The sequence below is a fragment of the Periplaneta americana genome, chromosome 4, assembly GCF_040183065.1.
Source record: "Periplaneta americana isolate PAMFEO1 chromosome 4, P.americana_PAMFEO1_priV1, whole genome shotgun sequence".
Classification (NCBI taxonomy): domain Eukaryota; kingdom Metazoa; phylum Arthropoda; class Insecta; order Blattodea; family Blattidae; genus Periplaneta; species Periplaneta americana.
In genome coordinates, this window is record NC_091120.1 from 22337751 (window position 1) to 22357150 (window position 19400).

The window sequence follows — 19400 nt, forward strand, 5'->3', positions numbered from 1 at the left end:
AATGAATGACTGGTTAAGAAGAAACTGCCTTGTGAAGGGTACACTAGAAGGAATAGTGAACGGGAGAAGAGTTCGGGGCAGACGAAGATACCAGATGATAGACGACATTAAGATATATGAATTATATGAGGAGACAAAGAGGAAGGCAGAAAATAGGAAAGACTAGAGAATGCTGGGTTTGCAGTGAAAGACCTTCCCTTGGGAAAAACACTATGAATGAATGAATGAGCTAGAAAACAAATAAAAAACAAATATTTCAATTCAACTTTTAAGAGCGTTTTATTAGGCAAAGGCATGTTCGTCGTAAATATACAACCAAGAAAACTAGTGAACTTATTCATTTTAGAAGCCAAGTTTAAAATTTAAGTTGACGTTTCCCTACAGACCAGACTTACATAACTACATTCTGCTTATTGTCCCCGGAGGCTGTAGTGAAGATGGGGAGGATTGGAGAAGTGACTCGTTAAGGGTGTTGCTAGGGAGAATGGTGGTTGGAGGGAAGCGAACGAGAATGAACAGGGGCTAGAAAGTTCAGAAATATAATTTTATCGATTTTTTAAAGAAATTATTCACTTTAAACTGTGGATAACGTGGACCACATTTTAAAATAAAATTGACGAATTCAGCGAAGTGGGGAACGGAGGTCGAAATTTCCATTCAGTGGCCTTCAGGTGCATTTAAAGCTGTTTTACTTTGATTTTAATTTCTTAATATTTTCACATCGAGTTCAACTTGTAGAAAATTGATTAATTTACAAATTCCTTTTTCTCAATCATATGACGGGGTCAGAAGCAAAGGGGTATAAGTGCACTTAAGTTATTTATGAGAAAATAGGGTTGAAAGTACTTAAGATTTCGTAAATTCCGTGAAATTTTTTATTTAAATTTTAGTGTGTGATGTGGTTAAAAGATATATCCCTTTGCCACTAAAATTTTAAATGTTTTAGCTTGCGTTAGATGCACTCAACTCATGGTGTTAGAAATGTCACTTGTACCCTTTTGCTTCTGTCCCGCTCATATACAATACAGATCAGCCTTTTCAACAGATGAAGATCTTTCTGCCTTAAATACTGAAATAATACCAGTGGTGAAGCTCTTACAAAGCTTTTCAGGCTTAGTCTCTCCAAAAGAAATTGAGTTATTATTTCTAGTAATAGTAGGCCTATAAGTCCGTAATAACGATATATCGTAATACTTGGTTGCACTCCGATCCTTTCACGGTTGGCAGTCAATCCAGTATGGAGAGAGCAGTGCGAGAGGCAAAAGCCTCTAAAGCAGTGATCGTCAACACTCGCTGAAATGGATAGAGTGCATGGAGGGTAAGGAAATATGCTCCGTCATGCACAGGGGATAGGGAGACAGCATACCCGCCAGCAGCCACGAATGCACGCTAGGGCTGTGTCTTGTCCGCGGGTAAGAGACGCCAGCCCGAGGGTGCAGAGTTCAGATGACCGCTGCTCTAAAGACATGGCTACGATCTTGACTCGCAAGCTTGAGAGGGGGACCGGGGAGGGGGTATGGATTCGCTACATCTCCGTACAGGACGAGGCAAGCCTTCCGTCACAGTATTACGTCGCGCTATATTGGTGTTCTCTGAAAGCGCTGCGTTGTTGAGTTTAGTTTAATCAAAAGCGCATGCGTGTATGTGTTGCATTATTGATTTTGTGTATAATGGCTCATACTGAGAGAACATTGAGGTCATTATTTATAGAATTAAAAGAGAAACTGTTTTCAAGTTGAACGTATGAAACAAAATTTGTTTACAAAGATAGGAGATCGATACCTTATTTATATATTAAAATAACGGATGGAGGAAGACAAAATAGAAATTTTCAATTTTCATGGTATGAGAAATATCCTTGGCTAACAGGGTACTCTGATACAAATGAGTTATATTGTTTTACCTCTAGTCTGTTTGGGGTGAAAATGAGTGGTTATCATCATCTCGTAGTGTCCGTGTCACCAAAAAAAAAAAGTTGATAGAAAAGCGATAAACATCTTCTGTATAAAAGATATTATAAGGTAAGCAGAATTTTTCAGCCTACCCAATAGTTACACCTTAGCTTCGCCACGGAATAATACAATATTAAAGAAAAACATGCGGTATACAGTATTTCATTAACTGTATCTGGTCTCACCCGCAGTTTCATTCTTCCACTGAATGGAAAATAATAATCTGAAGTTGTTGCTGATTGTAGAACTTGAAAAAAAAAAAAAAAAAAATATATATATATATATATATATATATATATATAATTTGAACTGGTAATGGAAATTACGGGAAAACGGCTGAACGGATTTTAATAAATGGCTCCTCATTTTGAAGCTTGGAACCCAAATTTTTTTCGGAAAAATAGTAGTTTTCAGTGAAATGCCAATTTTCCTACATAATTTTCCTATTTTCCAAAATCCATCTGTCGTCAGTTTTGAGAACTAGCTAATTGCATTCAGGAGAAGCGAAGCGAGCATCAAGTCGGCCGTGTTGCATTTCAGAATGAGCTCAAATTAAATTGGTCATTAAAAACTTAACTTACTAAAAATAATTTACAGGTTCGATTCTGTGGTGTGTAATTTTCTGGGTACAGCTGTGTATTGGATATTAAAAACTACAAAACTTGAGGTGGTTTGATGACATTATTACTATTAGAAATGAAATATTATTGTAGTCAATGCCGTGATGTGACTATTTTTCATTAATTATACATATTAATGCTATGTTGATGATATGAAAGTGAAACGTTTTCGGGTTATATAAGTAGATGTGGAGAATAACTTAAATTAGATTTTGATTTCTATATTTTACTGAGTGGCGGCTGTATAGTATATGTTACTGAAAGCTATAAAACTTACGTAAGATAATAATATTATTAAAAATCAAATATTTTTATACTTATTAATCAAGTGGGGTTGGATCTTTTTCATATATTTAATGGCTGTGTGGTGTAGATATTTATATGCGTGGTTCCCTTCAGTATTGGCTCGAGAGAGAGTATTTTTCATTATTATGGAAACAAATAACTTTCAGAATGTATGGTATTCTTCATTGAAAATAAATCTGAAAAATGTTTATTTGAACGTGTAATGAACTTAGTTTGCAGCATTTGCTGCACAAGCCACTAGTTAAAATATAAAATTGAATTTGTTTTGGACGATCATGTAAGTAATTTCTTTACTTAAATGCATCGTATGAATCAACATAGGGTAAAGGTTGCTAATACTGTGTTACGGGTAATATTATGATAGTTCTTTTTGAGAATTTATTACTGAGCGAGAGAAGAACCGGTTTTGTGCAACAACTTGACCACGAACATTCTCTTAATACGTTGACGCGAAAAATCGATCTTCCTCTCGCTCAGTAAAATTGTAATAAATTCTCAAAAAGAACTATCACAATATTACTCGTATCACAATATTACCAACCTTTACCCTATTATTCAGTCTATCCGTCTATATCTATTTATTATTTTAGCTGTTTTAAATCATTATTAAGTTAAACACAAGCGCTGCGAATTAGAGAATTTCAACCCCCTAGTTGCATTGTGCGTGATGCCTAAAACAATTTATGAACGGCTTGAGTGAGACATCCTGTATACATCTGATATCTGATTAGTGTAATATGTAGCTAGTCGGCGATGTATGCATGGAAAGAGAGGAGGGAGAAAGGAACAGGTCACCCTACTCCATTATCTCCTAGCTTAGTTGTCTTATTGGTATCGTTTGTAAGGTTCAGACCTGTCTTCGGACAGTTGACTAAACAACAAATAAGACAGGGAAATCAAAAACTCCCTAACTCCAATAAACCAAATTTTAAAAGAGAGAGAAAAAACGTATTATTTCTCTTACTAACTTTAAGTATTATACATTTATCTATTAATATTGTGTAAAATTACATTCTTTATTAATTAAATACTTCAAAACCTAAATTTTTACATTATCTTACGCTACAATTTGAAATAAACACTGCTGGAGCTAGTGGTTTTCTGACTTCCACAGTGTATGAATTAAGAAAAGTGAATAAATATGAGCCATGTGAAGAAAAAAAGATAAGTATATTATAATTCCCTTATGAAACATTGGAATATACGAGAAAATTGAAGTTTATTATTAAGGTTAACATTGCTACATTTTTTTTAAATTTCAAATATATGAGACAGAAAATCACAAATTACCATAAATCACATCAAAATACACAAATAAAACCACAAACAATATTAAAATGTTAACAGAGTCTCATTCATGTTACAGATTCTGCTTTTTCTCTCACTCTCATGTTCTTCCTGTGCATCTAGATTCTATATATTATTTTAATGTACCGAAGTACATATGATATTTCCATGCAGATATTCTGCGTCATCATACGATGAAAGAGTAATGGAACGGAGAAAAATTCTCTCCGGCGCTTATTCCGTCGGATCCCGGCCAACTAGTCACTCATATCGAGTGCACCTCAGCACATGTGTGGACTTCGGTCCTGCGTTCATAGACATCTATGACGTAGTGCAGAGGGCGGCCACTAGAGGGAACCCAAGAGTTGGAGCTTAATCTGAGACGATTCTAACCGGCGTCGGAGTTGTATCCGGTGTGGCTTAGTGGATAAAGCATCAGCACGTAGAGCTGAAAACCCGGGTTCAAATGCGTAAATCACTTCGTGATTTAAGACGGCGCTTATTCCGTCGGATCCCGGCCAACTAGTCACTCATAACGAGTGCACCTCAGCACATGTGTGGACTTCGGTCTTGCGTTCATAGACATCTATGACGTAGTGCAGAGGGCGGCCACTAGAGGGAACCCAAGAGTTGGAGCTTAATCTGAGACGATTTTAACCGGCGTCGGAGTTGTATCCGGTGTGGCTTAGTGGATAAAGCATCAGCACGTAGAGCTGAAAACCCGGGTTCAAATGCGTAAATCACTTCGTGATTTAAGACGGCGCTTATTCCGTCGGATCCCGGCCAACTAGTCACTCATATCGAGTGCACCTCAGCACATGTGTGGACTTCGGTCCTGCGTTCATAGACATCTATGACGTAGTGCAGAGGGCGGCCACTAGAGGGAACCCAAGAGTTGGAGCTTAATCTGAGACGATTCTAACCGGCGTCGGAGTTTTATCCGGTGTGGCTTAATGGATAAAGCATCAGCACGTAGAGCTGAAAACCCGGGTTCAAATCCCGGCGCCGGAGAGAATTTTTCTCCGTTCCATTACTCTTTCATCGTATCTAGATTCTAGATTATTACTGTCCGCAAACAGAGTTTGGTAATACGTCCTACTTTCCTCAGAAATAAACTGCATTAAATTTTGCAAGTCCTTTTGCTTTCTTCTTTCAATGGCAATGCTGAATTGTACTTTAGTTGACTGGGGAATGATGCATCTGAATTGGGTTTCTGGAAGTTAATCGACTCGATATTGTGCCTTTAATAGTCTTACTTACATGGATTTCATAGATTTTTGCGACATTCTGAATACCGTATCGTATCACTTTACTCAGCTGGTTGAGCGATAGTGTTGCCACCTACCGGGAAATTGAGCTTGGAATGCAGAAACTCTCTTATTCCATGGAGTAAGTGGAGTTCTGACTTCCACGAGTTTTAAAACAGCCCCCAGAATGCAGATGAATGTCGATATTAGTGTATTCTTGCCTTCCACGCATGCGGGACAAACTAAAAAACATCAGCCAGCCCATAATTCAATTTTGTCGAAAATGGAGTTAGTGGGTTTTTGATCTCCCTGTCTCAATTTTATTCTAAAAAAGTCATCAGTTGTGATAAATGATTACTTCGGAAAAAAGTTAATATTTCATCTCTCAAGATAAACTGGTAAGCCTAATTGTATAGCCTCTATAGGCCTATATTTCGGCGTTGTCACCACGTGTTGCGACGTGTTTACTTGCACTTCACTGAACACAGCAGAACAGAAATGAAGAGATCGATCATTCTCACCGCCACAGAACGCTGTCTAGTGTCCCATAGGAAATGAAGTTGCTGCCTATAATTCTGACCAGGGCAAGTCCAAAGCCGCCTGGTTATCGTAGTTGGACTATATCTTACATTTTTCTTTCACGGTCTAATCGGTAGCTTTTGTTCTTTTCCGGCAGCAGGCAATCAATCTCGACCCAAGAACTAGGATGCGCTGGCTGCGGGACTACTGGGCGATTAAGTCTCCCCTCTCACAGCGGCTCCAGTCCCCCACAAAGCTACATCCCTCAGGATTCCGCCCGCTCCTTTCGAGATTCTGTGTTGTACGTAGAGCATCTTCGTTCACCAGGCCCTTAAAAATCACTACTCACACAATGATTCGAATCAGCACAGTAAAACTCCGATATTAAGTTGCCTCTTACACGTTATCTCTAGGGCTCGGATTTTTAGGAGCTAAAAATCGGGAAAATATTAATTTTTTTATGTGCTAAAATCGAGAATATATGTGAAAAAAATATTGAATTATATTTCAGTTATTTAATGTGATTATAAGCAATATGCAGTACTCACCAGTATAAATTATGGTTTCTCGCAGTACACAATGAGATTTATCCCCAAGTTGTCCATCACAAATGATTGATGATTATCGCGGAACACTGCCTTGTACTTACTTGCTGGCTTTTAAGGAACCCGGATGTTCATTGCCGCCCTCACATAAGCCCGTCATCGGTCGCTATCCTGTGCAAGATTAATCCAGTCTCTATCATCATCTCACCTCCCTCAGATCCATTTTAATATTATCTTCCCATCTACGTCTCGGCCTCCCCAAAGGTCTTTTTCCCTCCGCCCTCCCAACTAACACTCTATATGCATTTCTGGATTCGCCCATACGTGCTACATGCCCTGCCCACCTCAAACGTCTGGATTAGGTCAGGTGAAGAATACAATGCGTGCAGTTCTGTGTTGTGTAACTTTCTCCATTTTTTCTGTAACTTCATTCCTCTTAGCCCCAAATATTTTCCTAAGCACCTTATTCTCAGACACCCTTAAACTATGTTCCTCTCTCAAAGTGAGAGTCCAAGTTTCACAACCATAAAGAACAATCGGTAATATAACTGTTTTATAAATTTCTAACTTTCAGATTTTTTGACAGCAGACTGGATGATAAAAGCTTCTCTCTCTCCGAGGCTTATTTGAAGGTTTCGTAACAAGCTGTTTTTTTACGGTGATGGGTTGTTAGCCCTTCGCCCAACCCCCAAGCTAGAGGACCAGCCCTCATCGGCTGTCTGCGACTGCTTATTCAATATATTCACAGCTACCCTCCATATCTGGAGGCCGTCTCCTCGATCCGCAACCTGAGGACGCGCCATGCCGTGGTGATAGGGACCCACAATATATGGACACTGCCTTGTGCTGGGAAAAAGAGCGCTCTGACCACTGAGAGACAACATGCACTCCCTAGAGACATGTTTATGATTGAAACGAAAACGGAGGCAGCTGATATTATTATTATTATTATTATTATTATTATTATTATTATTATTATTATTAAATTATGTTTTATTTAACGACGCTCGCAACTGCAGAGGTTATATCACCATCGCCGTTGTGCTGGAATTTTGTCCCGCAGGATTTCTTTTACATGCCAGTAAATCTACTAACATGAGCCTATAGTATTTAAACACACTTAAATGCCATCGACCTGGGCCGGGATTGAACCCGCAACCTCGAGCACAGAAGGCCAGCGCTATACCAACTACGTTACCCAGGCCGACCAGCTGATGTTTATGATATAATTGCTTCCTGAATCAGTGTTATGATAACTTAAAAGGGTCCACACCTGTGGAGTAACGGTTAGCGCGTCTGGCCGCGAAACCAGGTGGCCAGGGTTCGATTCCCGATCGGGGCAAGTTACCTGGTTGAAGTTTTTTTCCGGGGTTTTCCCTCAACTCAGCATTATTCTTGCTTCACCCAGTTTTTCCAGCACAGCTTAATTTCTTATTCTGTCTGTCAATTACACACGTTCCATTCTTCTCCATATCCATAATGTTCCTAGTCATTTCTCCTCAATTCGTTGTAATGTCCATATTACCGTCACGTACAAAGCCACAGTGCACTAGCCTCTTCCTTAGTTCTTTTTCCCAGAGATCCGCAGAAGAAGATCCTTTTTCTATTGAAAGCTTCCTTTGCCATTCCTATTCTCCTTTTGACTTCCTGGCAGCAGCTCATGTTACTGCTTATACAGTACACACAAATATTTGAAACTGTCCACCTGTTCCACTGTCTCATTTCTAATTCGCAAGTTTACCTTCTGTATTTTTCTTCCGATAGCCATGATCTTCGTCTTGTTTGCATTTATCTTCATCTCATACTGCTCATAGTTATCATTTATCTCCAGTGGCATATCCATTACTATCATCTCTTCTGCTAACAACGTCACATCGCCAGCAAATCTTATGCACTTTATTCTTCTTCCTCCTACTATCACTCCTTCCATGTTCTGGTCCACACCTGTGGAGTAACGGTCAGCGCGTCTGGCCGCGAAATCAGGTGGCCCGGGTTCGAATCCCGGTCGGGGCAAGTTACCTGGTTGAGGTTTTTTCCGGGGTTTTCCCTCAACCCAATACGAGCAAATGCTGGGTAACTTTCGGTGCTGCACCCCGGACTCATTTCACCGGCGTTATCACCTTCATGTCATTCAGACGCTAAATAACCTAGATGTTGATACAGCGTCGTAAAATAACCCAATAAAATAAAATAAATCCACGTTCTGAAAATAGTTCTTCACTAAATTCTCCAAGTAGATGTTGAACAGGGTAGGTGTAACGGGCATCTTTGTCGTACTTCTCTCCCTATTCGACTTCCCTCTGATATTTCTTCTCGTATCCTGACTTTGACTCGTTTCATATAAAGATTATATTCATTCATTTAGTGTTCTGTCCAAGGGCAGGTCTTTCACTGCAAATGCAGCTTTCTCCAGTCTTTCCTATTTTCTGCCTTCCTCTTTGTTTCCTCATAAGCTCCAAATATCTTAATGTCTATCATCTGATATCTTCTTCTACCCTGAACTCTTCTCTCGTTCACCATTCCTTCCAGTGCATCCTTCAGTAGGCAGTTTCTTCTCAACCCGTGACCCAGCTAATTCCCCTTCCTCTTTCTGATCAGTTTCAGCATCTCATTCTTTCTTCACTCACTCTTTCCAACACAACTTCATTTCTTATTCTGTCTGTTCACTTCACACGTTCCATTCTTCTCCATATCCAAATTTCAAGTGCTTCTATTCGCTTCTCTTCACTTCGTCGTAATGTCCATGTTTCTGCCCCATGTAAAGTACTTGACTAGTTTCTTCCTTAGTTCTTTTTCCAGAGGTCCGCAGAAGATGGTCCTTTTTCTATTAAAAGCTTCTTTTGCCATTGCTATTCTCATTTTAACTCTCTGGCAGCAGCTCATGTTACTGCTTATAGTACACCCCAAGTATTTGAAGCTGTTCATTTGCTCTACTGCCTCATTTAAAATTCGTAAGTTTATCTTCTGTATTTTTCTTCTTATGACCATGATCTTCGTCTTATTTGCATTTATCTTCATCCCATACTGCTCGCAGCTGTTATTTAGCTCTAGTAGCATACATGTTAATATAATTTCCTCTTCTGCTAACAACGCCATATCACGCACTTTATTCTTCTTCTTCCTCCTACTATCACTCCTCCCATGTTCTAAAAAAAGATTGTATGTAGATGGCTAATGTGGCGAAACGTGAGGACCCCGATAAAAACCCCAACTGCGACCTTGTCCGCAACAAATGTCACTATGGCCCAGACCTTATCAGGAGTTGAACCCGGACCATCTGCGTGATTGGCTGAAGATCTGATCACTCTGTCATCGTAGGGGAACTATGATGTGCTTAGTTTTATAGTATCTTGTGTTTTCGCACTTGTGTCTTCAGAAGAAATAGATAATAGCGACAAAGATGATGATGATGATGATGATGATGGTGATGGTGGTCGTGGTGGTGATGGTAATATTGGTGGTGAATCAGATTGGCCCCCTTCGTAGCACGCAAGATGTAGGGGTATTTTCGGTTTTAATAACAGAAAACGCAATATTACCATCTGTGCATGAATCTTAGTGGGGCGAACAAGCCTGCAAGTGACGGCATATAAATCAATATTTGGAGCGTTATTTGTTAAAGAAAACCCCCAGCTCCGGGATTATATTCAGCCCACTGTGATGTGTGGTCTTTTTTAAAATCACTACTGAGAATTCACAAGATTAGATTAAAGAGAGAGAGAGAGAGAGAGAGAGAGAGAGAGAGAGAGAAACATGTACAGGCCGCAAGGTTTGAGTGAGTGCTGGGAATTTTGCGTTGGCTTTTAAGTTATGTTTGAAACTTAGCAAGTTGCGAAGTTGCGAGTGTTGCCTGTCTGTACATTTCTCCAGCACGTTTTCATGTAGAACTACGTATGGAATTTCGGTTGTCCCAAGAAGTGCAAAATATGAAACACTTTCGCCTACTCCGCTGAAAATAATAGCTACGTACGTTAATGATATATTTATCCATTTGATTATGTACTGTGGACTTTACATCACTAATAAAAATGTTGTAAACACATTCATTACACAACTAGTTAGATAACGATACTTTTATTACGCAACTAGTTAGATAACGATACTTTTATTACGCAACTAGTTAGGTAATGTTACTGATATTACCTTATTGGTTGCGTAAAGTGAACCACACATTAAATTAAATAAAATGGATAACAACAATATGTTCACAATTTGATACATTAATTTCTATAGTTGACTGTACTACAGACGACGGAATAGTCTAAATATTAGGCCTATTGTCGCTAATTTCAATATACTTATTAGCAGTGACTTTCTTATAGAGAAAAAGGTGATGGAATTCTATGTAGGATAGGCTTATACATAGTGGGCCAAAAAAAAGGTACAAAATTAGAACGACTCTATTTTCGGAAATACATAACATTAATTTATAATGAATACACTGTTGGAAAGAGTAGACTTTAAAGATGAGCAGGACTTTTTATTACGTTTTTTGAGGATAAATTAAAATATTATGGAGGTCAATACATAATAATGCGAAAGATGTGGTTTTTGTAGACAATTTATTGCTTCAAAATGCTGAAACTGAATGTTGGTCAAATGAATAATAATTAATGATCTTTCAAATAATCAAAATTAAAAATGATGCACTATGTGACCGCCATTTTCCCGCACAACCATTTGTAGGCGTCTTCTCCATTGTCCAATAGCACTGGATATCTGTCTTTGATCAAGCCGGTCCCAACATTCAAGAAGGCGTTGTCTTAAATGTTCAATATTACGAATTCTTGTTTTGTAGTAAACTGTTTTTTGTAGTTGACTCCATACAAAATCGTCTATAGGATTAAGATCTCGTTTGAGACTCCAGCGGAAACCATCAGAGAATCTGAGAAATGCGATCTTTCACGCAATAATCTTTCAGGAGGGATATCATGTCCTTATCTTGCTAATCAATCGTTGTACACCTGAAACAGACCTTACAATTTTACGTGCAGATAAATTATCATATTGGTGCAAATGTTTAATGAAAATCTTGTCTTCGTTCGCTAAGCGATCCATTATTCACAAAATGAGAACTCAAAACGAAAGAAAACAAATGATGCTAGCACAACAAACGGTTTGGCCTGCTGAATTCTTAAGACCATAATGCTTAGTTCGGCATAAACGATCGAGTTTGCACTGCCTTACAAAAAATAAAAAATAATATTTAATAAAAATGGTAAAAAATTAAGTATTCAGTACTTTCCCGGTCTACAAAGACTGTGAAATTTGCCTGTGAAATAAACTTTCATGTGAAATCATTAGCTACTGGAATATAAACTTTTAAATTTTGTGCATTTTTTTGGCCCACTGTGTATTATAGCGGGCAGGAAGATGATTGTTGTTCAGTCCATGGGAATTATGTCGTTTTTAACCTCCTTTTTCTCCAACTTTAAAATTTCAAGATCTGAGCTCAGTTCAGAGAGAAAATTATGTTAAAACATAATTATTAACACATTTATCTGTTTCATAATGAAAAATACAACAAAAAAGCTGCCGGAACGCCATTCCGACGCGTTGCGTCAGAAAAAAAAAAGCACTGCGTAGTCTATTAGTCTTATTGCATTTATTTTTGGCCAGCATTCAGTTCTCAGAATTGAGTGTTAGGGTGAAAAAGCTTAGGAATGCCTGATCTACAGACCGGATGTGAGAAAAATATCGGCTTTTATGAACTGTATTGAAGTTATATTGGCGAGGTTCATCATATCAGCTGGACAGCATAAAAAGGTACAATTTTATCAAGCGTTAGAGAGGGCAATATTCGAAACTCAGTAAAAGCTCCAACAAGTGGGTAGTGACGAAGCCATGAGCTGTACTTATATTAGTACGGTGGTTTAGTGACACAGACGATTCGCGGAAGGTTCTCTTCAGCACAGGAAGTAGGCTACCACAGCCACAACGCGTGCTATTTAGTCGATTCTGAAGGAAACGTTTTCAGGACTGTTCCCAGCCCAACAATAATTCTGACGACGACTGGCAGACTTGCATCGTTGCAGGGGAGGATCACTTTGAAGGTTTCATAACCACGTCATCGGTCGTTGTTTCTTCCATACATACATAAATACATACATACATGTACGCACCCACGCACACACACATACACAAACACACACACCACCTCTCAGATCATTGCATGGTTTTTTAATAGAAATAACATTGAGTACCTTCTATGATATTGATGAAAAAGTATTCATATCTCGGAAAATATTAATTGTAAGATCCTTGTTCAATTGGCTTCCTTTTCTTGTTTTGATGAAAATTATCACCTCTCAAAATATTGAGTGTTTTTTAACAGTCAGTAGGGGAGAGTCGGGTAGTATCGGACATGGGGTAATATGGGACAGTGAGTTTCTTTCATCTACCACACGGTGATAGTACCTGATTGACATGGTTACGTTTCTGTGATGTCGCATAGAGAAACATAACCATGTCATTCAGGTACTACCATATGGTGGTAGATGAAAGAAACGTACTGTCCGATATTACCCGATGTCCGATACTACCCGACTCTCCCCCTATATACAGAGTGGAAATAATTTAACTGTGCAGTATTAAACAGTATATTCCTAGAATGGGGTACAACAAAAATTATAATACCACATTCGTCCCAAATGAATACTTTTCTCAGAAAAAAAATCCCCTAATTTTAACACTGTTTTACTCGATAAGTACTATCCGTACGATTCCGATTTTACTCTTAGCATTAGGGAAACTGATAAGGAATTATTTATCCCTTTGCAAGTTTTAAATAAAATGGACAGTTTTCTTGTGAATTACTTACTTTGTTACAAATGGCTTTTAAGGAACCTGCAGGTTCATTACCTCCCTCACATAAGCCCGCCATCGGTCTCTATCCTGTGCAAGATTAATCCACTCTCTATCATCATATCCCACCTCCCTCAAATCCATTGTAATATTATCCTCCCACCTACGTCTCGGCCTCCCCAAAGGTCTTTTTCCCTCCGGTCTCCCAGCTAACACTCTATATGCATTTCTGGATTTGCCCATACGTGCTACGTGCCCTGCCCATCTCAAACGTCTGGATTTAATGTTCCTAATTATGTCAGGTGAAGAATACAATGCGTGCTGTTCTGCGTTGTGTAACTTTCTCCATTCTCCTGTAACTTCATCCCTCTTAGCCCCAAATATTTTCCTAAGAGCCTTATTCTCAAACACCCTTAATCTCTGTTCCTCTCTCAAAGTGAGAGTACAAGTTTCACAACCATACAGAACAACCGGTAATATAACTGTTTTATAAATTCTTTCAGATTTTTTGACAGCAGACTGGGTGATAAAAGCTTTTCAACCGAATAATAACAGGCATTTCCCATATTTATTCTGCGTTTAATTTTCTCCCGAGTGTCATTTATATTTGTTACTGTTGCTCCAAGATATTTGAATTTTTCCACCTCTTCGAAGGATAAATCTCCAATTTTTATGTTTCCATTTCGTACAATATTCTGGTCACGAGACATAATCTTGTGAATTAAGTAAAAAAATTAACAGTTATCGTTATTTTCTACCACTAGGAAGTCTGGCAACCCTGCTGCAGTGACTTAGGACGGAATGCTGCTATTCAGATCTGAGTCTGTGTGTGTGTAGACTATTCGTAGGTGAGCCGGCGATGCGCTGTTGTCAAATTACACATAAGTTCAGCCTAATTTTCCAATTAACCAAGTGCTTAATTACACATCGCATAATAGGTTATTTATTTATTTTAATGTATTCTATGACTCCTTCTGTCTGCACATTCACTCTGTACATACATACATACATACATACATACATACATACATACATACATACATACATACAAGGTTTTTATTGGGCCCAGGTTCACATGTTCAATTCAATCAGACCGTCATTTTCCATCATACAGTTAGTTCGTACTTCTATGTAATCATCAAACTACAGGAAAAAGTCGGTACAGTGATACCAGGAGCATTGCATCTGTAACACTTACTGCAATTATTTTCATCAGAGCCGTCTGTGCAGTCGTGTTCCAGATCACATTTCCATGTAAGCGAGATGCAGCTACCGTCTGTACACTGGAATTCGTGCTCCGTGCAGGATCTGTAACAAATTATCTGAGCATTTGAATGTAGAAATAACACTACACCTTATCTACATGTATTTCGGAATTGGTCAATTTAATTTCAGAAAACGTGATTTGTATTTCAGATTAATCAATTTAATTTCATAAAGCGTAATTTATATTCAGATTAATGAATTTCAAAAAGTGTCAGTTGTATTTCAGAAATAGTATTTAGAATTTCAGAAAACATCATATGTATTTCAGAATAAAAGTAAATTGTGTTTCAGATATCGTCATTTGTATTTCAGAAAAAGTAAATTGCATTTAAGGAGTATGAACCCACGATTTGATATTTTCAAGATCTGTTCTATGTAAAAAAATTTTACTGTTGTGTTTCATTGGATCTCAAAGTGCCAGGTATTTCAATACAAGTAATTTTATGGAGTCTGAAGTTTTTTTCCTCGGATAGAGTGTTGTTGTTGAAAAGGTATTTGGAAGTGCCAGCTGAACAAATTTGAAACATCAATGTGTTAAGAAATCAGCGCCTATGTTAAAATATTATTTCAGTATGGAATTATCTGAAATACAATTGACTGAACTGAAATACAATCGACTCAACTGAAATACAGTTAACTCAACTGAAATATAATTGATGCTTTTCTGAAATACAATTGTCTTAACTGAAATACAATTGACGCTGTCTCAAATACAACTGACTCAACTGAAATACAATCGACTCAACTGAAATACAATTAACTGAACTGAAATATAATTGATGCTTTCTGAAATAGAATTGACTCAACTGAAATACAATTGACGCTTTCTGAAATACAACTGATTCAACTGAAATACAATGACTCAACTGGAAATACAATTGACCCAACTAAAATACAATTGACGATTTCTAAAATACAATTGACTCAACTGATATACAAATTATGTGCTTTCTGAAATACATTTGACTTATCTGATATACAAATTATGCATTCTGAAATACATGAAATACATCTGCAAAAGATATAGATCGCTTATAATCTTAGAATTTAAGAGTTTTTATTATATTATCGGTCTCATCTCCATCACCACCACCATCATCATCGTCATCATCATCATCATCTCATCATCATCATCATCATCATCATCATCATCATCATCATCATCATCATCATCATCATCATCATCGAAGTAGGTTCTGGACACCCTCAGCAGTCATCGCCATCTATGTCTAACCTGTACAGCATTGTTACAATTTATCCATCAAATTCAATCATATCTTATTCTATTCCATCACTCTATCATAGTTAAGATGGGTCTCGTCCCTTTTTAGCCCCCAGGATTTATATAAAAATTATTTTCTTACTTGGTTAATTTTCATTCAACCGCATTACTGGCTGCCTAACTTTATAGTTCTTGTGTTGGGCTCTACTGGTTTAAAAAAATAAGATATAGGCTACCTGTAGAACTAAAATTTCCATTAAGCAAAACGTTGCTATCATGAAGACAACATATTCGTCTCAATATTATGTCCTAGGATTTATAAAACTCAAAATGTTTTCTTGACAAATATTTCAGTAACACATAGACACTTAAAATGTCATTAAGGATTTTATACATTTCTGTAAAACTTTTAGCATATTGGAATGTTAACATTGCTAACATATCACGTATGCAAACGATTTTACAGTTTTTGTTAAATGTTGTGTTTTATTTAACGACGCTCGCAACTGCAGAGGTTATATCAGCGTCGCCGGATGTGCCGGAATTTTGTCCCGCAGGAGTTCTTTTACATGCCAGTAATTCTGACATGAGTCTGTCGCATTTAAGCACACTTAAATGCCATCGACCTGGCCCGGGATCGAACCCGCAACCTTGGGCATAGAAGGCCAGCGCTATACCAACTCGCTAACCAGGTCGACCAGTTTTTGTGACAACATGAAAATACTTGAAGCCTAAGAAATAACGTACTAAGCAATTTTTTCATTTCATAAATTACACTTCACATCGAAATATTGTATTTTAAGATATTTTCAGTTTTAAATCCTCTATCTTCAATGACAATGTGCGTGGAGACTGAAAAGAAAAGACTGCTTGATTCTTGTAATCAACAGCTTTTTTATGAAATAAATAAAAAACGAATACACAAGAAATCAAACAAGCAAGCAAACAGATAAATAAATAAATAAATAAATAAATAAACAAATAAACAAGTAATCAAACAAGCAAGCAAACAGATACATAAATAAATAAATAAATTAATTAATTAATAAATAAACAAATAAATAAATAAAAAATAAATAATTAATTAAATCAATAAGTATCAAAAGTAAGTCAATAAATAAATAATTAAATAATTAAATGAATAAATAAGTCAATAAATAAATAAATAAATAAATAAATAAATAAATAAATAAATAAATAAATAATTAAATGAATAAATAAGTAAATAAATAAGTAAATAAATAAATAAACAGACACACAAATAAATAAATACATACATAATTAAGTAAGTAAATAAATAAATAAACAAACTAACTAACAAATAAATAAATAAATAAATAAATAAATAAATAAATAAATAAATAAATAAATAAATAAATAAATAAATAAATAAATAAGTGCGTGAGTGAATAAATAAATAAGTAAATAAATAACGGAGTGAACAAACAAAAGAACAAATATGCAAAAATAAACATACACTGAAGCAGAATCATAATTCCAAGTTTTTTTATTGTTCTTTTTTCAGATTCTACCTCCACAGATTGTGTGTATGTTAGTCGTATCAAAATTTGGGTTGGGTATTTTATTTGCCTGTAGTACGTGAAATTGAAATTTTTAATGAATAAGTTATAGGAACAGAATAGATTCGAACCTAAATATTCGGGCTTAATTATTAGCTTACGCATGGGTCTGACAATATGAAATTATATACAGCAAAATTATAAAGAATGAAGCTAATATCACGTTATAAAGTTGAATTTACGACTGACAGATAAAGGACTTGCACCAGCTTTAACTATTTCAGGCGATTAAACAATGTTCACTTCATCCTGTTTACTCTCAACATATTCCTGTGATTTTATCTATGTTACTGTTTTCGAATTTATAGTTTCCTTCTGTTAATTGTGTAACAATGAAACAAAAGGCGTACGGAAAATGATTTACATTTATAGCTCTACGAGAACGATTACATTCTACGGATATAAATGCTGCAAGTTAGGCAGGTGAGAACTTCAATATTTCTCGATTAGGATTCACAATCACATTTTGTAGACAGGAGGGCAAATGGGAAGGAGATGCTGGGCCGCTCCAGATCGATGTGGAGCAAACTGCGCCTCTATTGGATGCAGGAAACCTCTGGAAGTGCGCGCCCTGGTAACGGCGAGCGGACTTCTCAACTCGACAGTGGCGGGTTTATTCGAAGCCCAGCTTGTGTAAAGGGTGCTGCCAGAAGCCCTGGGCCTTACATAAGGATAATATTACTTCATATATATTTTGATGTACCGAAGTACATATGATATTTCCATGCAGATATTCTGCGTCATCATATGATGAAAGAGTGATGGAGCGGAGAAAAATTCTCTCCGGCGCCGGGATTTGAACCCGGGTTTTCAGCTCTACGTGCTGATGCTTTATCCACTAAGCCACGCCGGATACAACCCCGACGCCGGTCAGAATCGTCTCAGATTAAGCTCCATCTCTTGGGTTCCCTCTAGTGGCCGCCCTCTGCACTACATCATAGATGTTTATGAACGCAGGACCGAAGTCCATACATGTGTTGAGGTGCACTCAGATGAGTGACTGGTTGGCCGGGATCCGACGGTATAGGCGCCGTCTTAAATCACAAAGTGATTTATTACGCATATCATATATATTTTGATGTACCGAAGTACATATGATATTTCCATGCAGATATTCTGCGTCATCATATGATGAAAGAGTGATGGAGCGGAGAAAAATTCTCTCCAGCGCCGGGATTTGAACCCGGGTTTTCAGCTCTACGTGCTGATGCTTTATCCACTAAGCCACTCATCTGAGTGCACCTCAACACATGTATGGACTTCGGTCCTGCGTTCATAGACATCTATGACGTAGTGCAGAGGGCGGCCACTAGAGGGAACCCAAGAGATGGAGCTTAATCTGAGACGATTCTGACCGGCGTCGGGGTTGTATCCGGCGTGGCTTAGTGGATAAAGCATCAGCACGTAGAGCTGAAAACCCGGGTTCAAATCCCGGCGCCGGAGAGAATTTTTCTCCGCTCCATCACTCTTTCATCGTATAATATTACTTCAGTTAACGAAATAAAATTAGGCCTTAGTAGGTCTGTTTAGGTCTCGTCCATAGTCTGTAACCTTACTTCAAAATTATTTATGTTCGGTATGTTGAAGCCCAATTATAGTAACGTTCGAGAAATATCACTTTTGTTGACGTCGTACAAAATATTGTCCAATATTCTTTTGAGAAGATTAACTCTATATGTAGATGAAATTATTGGGGATAGGCGTAATAGATCGACTATTGATCAGATTTTTTTTTGTATTCGACAGATATTGGAGAAAAAAATAGGAGTATAGTACATCAGTACATCAGTTACTCATAGATTTCAAAAAAGCATGTGACTCGATTAAGAGAGAAGTTTTATATAATATTCTTATTGAATTTGGTATTCCCAAGAAACTAGTTCGATTAATTAAAATGTGTCTCACAGACATTTACAGCAGAGTCCGTATAGGTCAGTTTCTTATCTGATGCTTTTCCAATTCACTGTGGGCTAAAGCAAGGAGATACACTATCGCCTCTACTTTTTAACTTTGCTCTAGAATATGCCATGAGGAAAGTTCAAGATAACAGAG

At 37.4% G+C, this 19400-nt stretch overlaps 2 protein-coding genes across 3 annotated transcripts in view; one reads left to right on the forward strand and one right to left on the reverse strand.

Moving 5' to 3' along the window:
• Lrp4 (LDL receptor related protein 4) overlaps positions 1-19400 on the reverse strand; it is a 218038-nt gene that overhangs the window by 82112 nt on the left and 116526 nt on the right. For both annotated transcript variants that reach the window (XM_069822956.1, XM_069822955.1), the window contains exon 4: positions 14479-14588. In XM_069822956.1, coding sequence (XP_069679057.1) covers positions 14479-14588 — 110 coding nt within the window. The remainder of the gene's footprint in view (positions 1-14478; positions 14589-19400) is intronic.
• The window catches only part of LOC138697590 (putative protein-lysine deacylase ABHD14B), a 242643-nt gene that overhangs the window by 74250 nt on the left and 148993 nt on the right, over positions 1-19400 (forward strand). The gene's annotated exons all lie outside the window — the stretch shown is intronic.